Here is a 10,118-nt window from a genome sequence, read left to right as displayed (position 1 = left end):
TGCCGCGCTCATCAACTCTGTCTGACTAATTGGAGAAAGCATTTGGTATTGTTTGATACATCGTGTGACCGGAAATATAAAAATAATATAAAACCAGCGTGAAGCTCCTCACCGGCTGAACCTGCATGATGAGGTTAGCGCTGGTTCGTTAACCGCTAACGCTCTGACCAACCGGGACACAGACATGAACTTTACAGCGCAGACAGCGCCACACGCTGGGCAGCGAGTTGAGATGGAAACGACGCACAAAATTCTTTGTCCACAAATAGAAATCATTCTCACCTCTCCTCAACGCTCCTCTGAAAGCGGCTACAGTTTATTCCTGTGCAACCAGAGCTAACACGACGGGTTTCCTACATTGATCAAAAACTCTGGAAAGAAACATAATTCCTCACAGAGGGTGGATGTAAATATCCATACAGGTCAGCCTGTGTAAAGTTTGAGTGAAAGGAGGAGCGCGATCCACACTGAGGTAACTTTATCCAGCTGCTGCTGCAGCGCGAGGAAAGGCGCTGAGGCTCCAGCGATGTGATTGGTCCAACTTTAAATGCATAAGCTATAAACCTATCTTCTAAAAACGTATCTTTTAGGAATAATTCTGGTCCGCCAGTGAAACGCTCAGAGTAACAGAGACACTTGCAATACGGCTTAAAAAAAAAAAAATTCTAAAAACATAAACAAGAAAGGCTTAGCCTGGCGGTGGGGCCAGTAAAGCATGGCGGGCTGCCAGGCATAATATACTGGGGGAAACCCTGCTCTATCATACACTGCAGATTTTATTTTCTGCTCCTAGTTTCACTGTCTAACTCTCCTGCAGTCTTAACACACAGGGCCATTAAAACCCCAGAAGTTTTTTACTCTGTGTGCAGTCCTGCGGGGTTGCAACTGGATTGGCTGCTAATTTTTCACTTCAGGTATAAATGCTACTATGTGATATGGAAAAATAGAAAAATTATCTGGTATAAAGACATAAAACTTGCAAAATATTTGCAGGCACAAAACAGCAGCTATTCAGTAAAAAGGACTGACAAACCTGCAATCAGTAAAATAATAATTAATAATAATTTAAGGCTCTCAGCCATAAATTATACATGAGTCAAATAAATCTCACAACACAGATATCAAATAATGTCAACAGAAAAAGGAAACATTCATTAAAGTTAATGCAGGTTGATTAAAATAAACAATCCTGAGTTACTGAATTAAAACGTCCTCAGAGCAGCTAGCTGAGTAATGCTAGCTCTGATTGGCTAGCTGATTAATGCTAGCTCTGATTGGCTAGCTGAGTAATGCTAGCTCTGATTGGCTAGCTGAGTAATGCTAGCTCTGATTAGCTAGCTGAGTAATGCTGACTCTGATTGGTTGTTTCTGACTGAGCTGAGTAATTCTGCAGGGTATTCAATGGTAGGAGGAGGCAGGGTTGATCGATTTGTTCTTTTCAGAGCTCATCTGTCTCATGTTAGGACATAGCAAAAGTTTTATGTAAAATCTTTTGTTTTAGTTACATGCTGCAGGTTTAAGCAGACATTAAATGTGAGCGTTCACTGCCGGGTGGAGCAGAAACTGAGCTCCGTCTGTGAAATATTACTAGCAGTAGCGAATAACGGCGGCCCAACAGCGAGATCAGAACCAGCATCTTACACTGCTAGCTGGTTGACTTTAATTACTTTTTGGGTTATTTGTTTAGCTTTCTGACCATGATGCTCTTCCGGGTGAGTGCTGGTAGTTGTGTGCTGCTTTATCTGCTGTCTGACCTTCCGGATGTCTTTTCCCTGCGTTGAGCCTCGATGTAGCCAAACTCCATCAAGTGTTTGCTTTTTAAATGTCATTTTGGACTAGTTGTGTTGATGCATTATGACATGCTTCAGGTATTTTTCTGATGTAACACAAAACTTCCCCATTTACTCTGAGTGTTGAAGTTCCACTAGTTAGGACTAGTTGCTGCGCAGTGGGAAGGAAAGATGAGCTGCACAGGCAGGCTGCGGAGTGAGACACAGGTGATCAGTTTGTGTGATCAGCAACAAGAGTCAGTGATCAGCGATCACCGATTACACTTTCACAGAAATCAGCTGATTACGATCGGTGGCCGATCGATCAGCACACGTATAGTTAAATCTATCCATAAACCCTGACAAAATAAAATAATAATGGAAAATACATAATACCGCCCCTTCAATTAATCACTTACAAGTCAATATAACCTTGATTTGGCATTAATTTAAACACAAAAAAAGTCAACATGTGCAGTAATAATGCAATATGGTCAAAGATTTGGGTGCATTTAGGAAAAGTTAGTCACAGAGCAACTAGAGCAAAAAGTTATTCTAGACCTCAATATTGAAGACTCTGGTAATAACATGTGAAGTGGCAGCAGCAGCTCTGCGGCAAACCACCTACAGTCAGAGCAGAGCAGAGCAGAGCAGAGCAGAGCAGAGCCGTCCCACTCTGTGTTCATGGCACTAAAGAATCACATATGAGCAGAGCTGAGAAACACTATTAATCAAAGCTCATCAAGTTCAGTATTCCACCTCCTGACTCACCACCAGGGGGCGTCTCATGAGATGGTTTATACTCTGGAACGTGGCTGTGTGACTAAAGCTGCACCGCTGGAACCAATAGAAAAACTTAACTGTAGTAGCCACTGTTCAATCTGAGGAGGGCAGCACAGAGATGGCATTAGGCCAAATATTATACAATTTATACAATAATGATGTCTGAAAAGTAAGAAAAGACTTAGACTTGACTTAGGGATATCTACTCCGATCTTATCAAACTCCTTAAATCCAGACTAACATGCAAAGGAAACGTCCAAGTAAGCATTTCTGTCAGAGTCCCGGTCTGAAACTACAATTAAAATTAACAATTCAATATTTTATTATGTAATTCAAGACATAATACATTTATTAATTACATTAAATTATTAAATAATTTATTTAATTAAATAAATAATACATTTATTTATTAAATTAAATAATTTAAGTATTATTTAATTAAATTATTTATTTAATTAAATAAATTATTTAACTAAATAAATTAAAATTAATGTCATGAAATGAAATAGTACATTAAATTTCATTACAATTACTTGATTTACATCAGTGTTTTCCAACCCTGGTTCTCAAGGCACACTCCTGCAAGCTTTAGGCATTTCCCTGCTACAGCACAAGACTTCAACTGATGGCTGATGAAGTTTTTGCTGAACTGCAATCCTCTGAATCCAGTGTGTTAAAGCAGGACAACATCTAAAACCTGCAGGGCAGTGTGCCTTAAGGACCAGGGTTGGGAAACATTGATCTAGATCACAGGTGTCAAACTCCAGTCCTCCAGTCGCTGTCCTGCAGTTTTTAGATGAGCCACAGGTACAAAACACTGGAATGAAACGGCTTCATTCCTCCTCCTTGTGTAGATCAGTTCTCCAGAACCTTAATGACCTAATTATTCTATTCAGGTGGTGCAGCAGAGGCACATCTAAAAGTTGCAGGACTGCGGCCCTTGAGGACTGGAGTTTGAGACCCCTGATCTAGATTATTATTGTTCTGGTTCCCAGTTTAACTCACCAATGATGTTCCACAGGCTGCAGTCTCTCTCATCAGTTTTTCCTGACAGCAACAGATATTTCGTCCCAACCTGACTTTCTGCAAGGCAGCAGTGAAATATTGTTTTAACAGAGTTATAGTAATAAAACTATGATGTCCTCATAACAAATCACCTGAAAACACACATGGCTTGTTTCTCCAGATACAAAAGGGTCAACACATACAGCTATTGTCCTAAAGCTCATATCAGGATCTGCTGACAAGTCTGAATACACAGAGGTATCCAGACCTCAAGGTGCTAGCCTAAACCTGGCTAGCACCAGACTAAGACGCTGTCTGAAACAGCAGCAACGTGTAGGACCGGGGTCAGCCTGCGGTATTTGGATCGGTCATCAGGAGGGGATTCATCTAAACCGCACAGAATGGTACCCCTCCCCCAGCCCCATGTGGCCCCATCCAAAGAACTTATCCTGGGCCCAATACTGGCACTTCCAACCTTGTTCCGTCGTGTCCTTCAGATGTGGTTCATGTTGAAGGGTTTGAGTACATACTGTGTCCCACATTCTCCACATCCAGCCTTTGCCCCGCCCCTTTGGGTCCTACTTCCACCTTTACGCTGAGTCCACATCCAGACAAAGTGTATTACCTACAATTCATCACTGCATGTGATGTTTTGAATTAAAAGGTGGAAATATGGCAATGTTTTTTGTCTTTATTGGAAATTTTTAAAAATGGTCTGACAAGGCACACATCAATAACAAGAAAGTTTGATGTGATAAACTGAGCAGAAAAAATAAAAAAAGAACAGTCACACTAACTATGGGGAAAGTGAAACGGAAAATGTCACAAATCCTAAATTAAGCAATTAACATATTGGTATAAAGTTTGGGCTTTTGTGTTACAACATTTTAGGACTTCCTTACATAAAATTATTCACAAAAAAAAAGTTAAAGATGGAGATGATTCTTGGGGAACAGTATTTCCCTGTGTTTGAAAATTATCTGTACTATACTGAAACTTAAAAGCAGAATAAATGTATTGTACAAGATCCAGTTTTGAAAATTTTTGTAAAAACATTAATGATGTTGCAATTGAAAAAAGATTTGTGGCCTCAACCTCTCAGTCACAAAACGCACAGAAATTGATTTTTATATAGAATTTTATTTGCAGAAAATCATTTCAGGGTAAATTTCGTACATAATTTTGATTTTATTTTTTGGTGGGAGTCGAAAAACTTATATATTTATTAGTTCATATTTTCCTTAGAGACTTTATGATTTTTTTAAAAATGTTTCCTCAGAAGAAAATTCACGTCAGTTTGAATTTTGTTGTCCTTGTGACAATGACAATAAAGATTTATCTAATTTTATCTGACCAAGTTTTGTCTGTAAGTCACATATAAGCTCTTCATAATCAGAGACGGTTCTTTTTGACTAACAGCTGAATATGTGATCATGTCAATAATTAGCGGAATCATAGCAGGAGGAATTGCTTATTGATACCGGCCCATTGAAATGGACCTAACCCAGCACCCCGTTCTAGTAAATAAAAACGAACCCGATCGGTGCAGCCGAGGTTCGAAAGACGGATCCAGACTATCGTGCCTCTCCGAACGTCGTTTGACCCGCTGGGTCCACATCTCTGATGAATCCAATCCGTCCAAGACCTCCACTAACAACTACCAAGCAAACAGAACCGAACCGAAGCCGTCCCACTGTTTCCCAGCGTAGAGCTCACGCTGCTAATGCTAACAAGTTAACTAACGTTCTTCCGGGGCGGAAATACAGGAAGTGCCGCCCGTCTTCTTCTTCTTCTTGTTTTTTATGGCGGTTGGCAAATAACTTTTAGGTGCATTACCGCCACCTTAAGGACTGGAGTATGAATCAGATGTTAATCCACTATGTTCTCCTTAGAAAAGTAAAAATACTATTAAAAACTACATCCCCAGACGATCTTTGAAGCAAAATCCTAATATCTAATTTATTTTTATTCCTACTTAGATCTCTACAGTAATTAGCACCTCCCTTTCCTGAACATACTTACTACATTCTAAAAAAAACATGTTGTATTGTTTCTAATTTTCCACAATAACTACAAAAACCTGTACTGTTTATTAATTACTTTAAGAGTACTGTTTAAGCCCGTGTGTCCAAACCTTAATCTAGATATAGCATCCTCTTCTTTTTTATTCCTGCTACATTTTCTAAATTCTCCAACTTTTTTTTTGGATGCTATAATAAAATCTTGCATTGCTTCCTCTATCCCACTGTTCCTGCCATTTTTCTTTAATATACATTTTACTAATAGTTTTAACCTCATTTTTGCTTATTTTAATATTTAAATCAACAATTCACTTTTTTGCTGCATTCTTAGCAAAATTATCTGCCAGCTCATTTCCTATTACTCCAAAATGGGCAGGAATCCAAACTAATTTAACCCGAGACCCATAATTTTTAATCCTAAAAATTGAATGATAAATATTCAATATAATATCTTGCCTTGATTCTGAATTTAGTTCTAAAATACTTATTAATGCACTACTTGAATCTGAATAAATTATAACCTCCCTCTCTCTTGTTTCCTCACTCCATTCTAGAGCCATTAAAATACCCATTAATTCACCTGAATACACTGTCAATTTATCTGTTATTCTTTTATTTCTCATAATATCTAAATCCAGAATTATAAATGCTATTCCTATATTGTCATTTGACATTTTGGAAGCATCTGTATATATTTGTATATACTCTGCATATTCTTTTCTTATATAACTTTCCACCTCTTTCTCTTCTAGTTGTCTTCCTCTTTTCAATAAACTTAAATCAACTTCAGCTTGTCCAATTATCCATGGTGGAATAACAGGAATAACAATCACAGGACTAATTAAACTATGATTTATTCCTACATCTCTTATTTCATTTTTTATAATCCATCCAAAACTATTTATTTGCTTTTTTTCTTTTTCTTGAAAAGGTTGCAGTGTAACATATGGAGGATGACTTTCTTTATGTCCTTTAATATTTGCCCAGTAATTTATGGCTAGTTGTTTTCTCCTGAGCTCCAGTGGCATCTCATCCATCTCAACTTGTAGAGCTGAAACTGGGGTAGTTTCATCGCTCTGCAACAAAGTTTCAATGCCTGATATTGTATTATATCTATTTTTTTAGTAAACTACTTGAAGCTGAATTGTATAAAATAAATGCATAATCAAAAATTGATCTGAATAGTCCAGTGTAAATTGTTTTTAAAGCTTTCCTATCAGCTCCCCATTCTTTTCTCTTAAACATCTCATTATATTTAAGATCTTTTTACTTTTTTCAATTACTTTACTAACATGAATTTTCCATGTAAGTTTTTTATCAAACCAGATTCCCAAATACTTTATTTGATCTATCCTTTCTATAACATTCTCATATAATTTGAGATTTGCAATAGTATTTAATTTTCTTTTGTTGGAAATAACTTTAGATTTGGATATTGAGATTCTAATGCCCAAGCTTCTACACTATTTATTGGCTCTTGTAGTTTCCTATTTACAAATTCTATGTTTTTCCCCCTCTTCCAAATAAGACCATCATCTGCAAATAATGAAACACCAAAAGATTTATCTATATTATTAAAAATATCATTAATTATTATAATAAATAGCATAGGACTTATTGTACTACCATTTTCAACTTGATGTTTTGAACTTAATTTGCCACCTACATTTACTTTTATATTTCTTTCAGTTAAAAATTTTAATCCAACTATATATTTTACCCCTTATCCCTAATTGTTTTATTTTAACTAACAACCCTTCTTTCTATAACATATCATAAACTTTTTCTACATCTAAAAAAATTGCTATTAAATAATCTGAGCCCGTCTAATTTCATGTTCCAGATATAATGCAGGATCTATTGTACTTCTACCTTTTCTAAATCCAAATTGATAGGATTTAATCTTCTCCTTAGACTCTAAAAAATAAGTTAATCTATTATTTACCATTTTTTCCATAACTTTACCTAAACATGATGTTAGAGCTATTGGTCTATAATTCTCAGCTGAATGTGGATCTTTACCAGGTTTACAAATAGGTATAATGATAATATGCTATAATACTATAATATAAATAATGATAGCTTATTTCCATTTATCAGGTAATATTCCTTCCTCCCATACTTTATTGTAGAATTCTAATAATATTTTTTTACTCACTTCACTAAGATTACTAAGCATATTATAACAAATTTGATCATCCCAGGAGTTGATTTACTGGAATTCTTCAATGCATTATTTAATTCTATTAAATAGAATTTCATATTAATAAGATCCTCATCATCTTCATCATTATACAATAATTCATTATGATTCTGTAATGTAATTTCACGTCCTTTTTTTTCTTAACTATTAAGATTCTCCGTCCTATGTATCTTTGTAAATACTCTTGCTAATAATTCTGCTTTATTTTTATTATCTGCTAAAACATTTTCATTATCTTTTCATAGTGGGAAAAAATATTCTCTTGATTTAGCGGACATTTTTTTAAAGTATTCCAAACCCTGTCTAATGCAGTATTTTTCCCTAAGGACTCACAATATTTCCTCCAAAAATCCCTTTTAGCATTTCTTATAATTTTCCTGACTTCTGCCTGTTTCTTTTTATAATTTATTAGATTTTGGAAACAAATAATTTTTTAAAGTATTTTAAAAGCCTTATTCCTTAGTTTAATTGCTACTGAACACTCTGATGTCCACCAAGGAACTATCTTCTTTTTTTAGTACCACTACTTCTAGGAATGACTATTTTTGCTGCATTAATGATGCTTTTACTAATTTCTAAATTCAATTCATTTATTGGTTTATTTGTATCTATATTTATCATACTAATCTCATTTATTATTTTAAATGTATTCCAATTTGCATCCCCAAATCTCCATTTCCCCTCAGTTTCTACCTGGTCTTCTTCTATATCTATTTCTACCTTAACAAAAATTGGATAATGATCACTTCCTATTGTACTTTTTTGCATACTCTCCAGCTGCAGCTATCCGCAAAAGATTGCGATACCAAGGTCAAATCAATAACTGATTCTCTCCCTTATATCAAATCCACCCGAGTGCCTACACCATTATTTAATATTACTATTTCTTTTTCTTCAATTACTTCTTCTAAAACTCCTCCATTATAATCATCTTGTTCTCCCCACAAAGTACTATGTGCATTAATATCCCCACACCAAATTATCTTCCCTCTCCAGTGTTTTAGGATTGTTTCAAGTTTTAATTTTTCTAATTTTTTCACAAGGATTATAATAATTTATTATTTTGATATTTCCATTATTTGTCCAAATTTCTACAGCAATAAGTTCTTGGTCTGTTATTATTCGAAGCCGAATAAATTGTATGTTTTCTTTTATAAATATGGCACATCCTCCTCCTTTCCCATTTATTCTATCTTTACGTAAAACTGAGTAACCATGAATTGCAATGATGACTTAAGCCACGTTTCTTGAATACATATTATGTTTGGTTTTGTATTTAATTTGTTAATGAAGCCTTTAAATTCCTGACCATTAGCTATTAAACTTCTAGCGTTCCATTATAGTAGTAGAATTATGCAACAATTTGAGAAGCCTCATTTTCAGATGATTCTTCTCCATATCTAAGTTCATCATTAATTTTTTTCCCATCACAGATCTTTGGCATTAAAAAACTTTGTAGCTGCCTTTACTATAATTTTTATTTTTTCAGTTTTAGTTCTTGCTTGTTCTGAGCAATTAATCATATATACAAGAAAAGGAATTAGTTTTTCTAACGTGACATTACACTGATTATTGTTTGTCCCTTTTTCCTTTCCATAAATTGTTTTTGGATCATTTCCAATACTTTTCACCTCTTTCACTGTTTCAGTATAAGTAATTCTCTTATCAGTTTTAACTTTTTGAATTTCGGCTGCTTCTTTCCTTACATGCATCCTGCATATGCTGCAGTATGATTTCCTCCACAATTACAACATTTAACTGGATTATTTCCACACTCGCCATAAAGGTGTTCACCTCCACATCTACCACGTGTGTTTCCCTTTACAAACATTCGCAGTATGTCCATATCTTTGACACTTATAGCATCTGAGAGGTGATGGAATATAAGCTCTTAGATGTAACCAATCATTACCTTATCAGGCAGAACTTTATCTTTGAAATCTAATAGAACAGATGTACTGTCCATTTTCTCCCAACTCCTAAAAGCCTGTAATCGTTTGATGCCTATAATCTCTCCTCCTTTCATTATTTTCTTTAGCTCTTCCAAGTTTTCAGTAGAGTTTTGCTGTCATTTATTTTGATCCATATTCAAACTGACAAACCGGTTCCTGAATCAGCCACTGAAACAGTCAAAGCCTGAGGCTTCGAACATCACAAGCCTCAAGACACGCTTCATAAAAATCCTCCTGGATTATGAGACACGGTCCAAAGCCTCTCTACTTTTCGTTTTATCACTGGTGACTATACCGTTTAGTAATTATTCTCATAATAGTTCTTTTAAAATGCCCAATATAATGTGGACAAAACAATAAGCAATAAAATAGGATGCACAAATTT

At 35.3% G+C, this 10,118-nt stretch overlaps 1 protein-coding gene and 1 long non-coding RNA gene across 3 annotated transcripts in view; both read right to left on the bottom strand.

Moving 5' to 3' along the window:
- LOC102221596 (exocyst complex component 3-like protein 2) overlaps positions 1 to 418 on the bottom strand; it is a 9,544-nt gene extending 9,126 nt beyond the window's left edge. The window contains exon 1 of the mRNA XM_023351656.1: positions 396 to 418. Coding sequence (XP_023207424.1) covers positions 396 to 418 — 23 coding nt within the window. The remainder of the gene's footprint in view (positions 1 to 395) is intronic.
- Positions 419 to 666: 248 nt separating this feature from the next.
- On the bottom strand, positions 667 to 5,310 carry LOC111611903. 2 transcript variants are annotated; one of them, XR_002754295.1, is made up of 3 exons: positions 5,094 to 5,310; positions 3,558 to 3,635; positions 667 to 2,844 (listed from the first exon to the last, which is right to left on the bottom strand). It is a non-coding gene; the product is annotated as an uncharacterized LOC111611903 (long non-coding RNA). The 2 variants fall into 2 exon arrangements; XR_002754296.1 differs by having other exon boundaries at positions 667 to 1,979.
- Positions 5,311 to 10,118: the final 4,808 nt, after the last annotated feature.

The sequence above is a fragment of the Xiphophorus maculatus genome, chromosome 18, assembly GCF_002775205.1.
Source record: "Xiphophorus maculatus strain JP 163 A chromosome 18, X_maculatus-5.0-male, whole genome shotgun sequence".
NCBI lineage: Eukaryota > Metazoa > Chordata > Actinopteri > Cyprinodontiformes > Poeciliidae > Xiphophorus > Xiphophorus maculatus.
The sequence above is the reverse complement of the archived record's forward strand: the minus strand, read 5'-3'. Positions and strand labels throughout refer to the sequence as shown.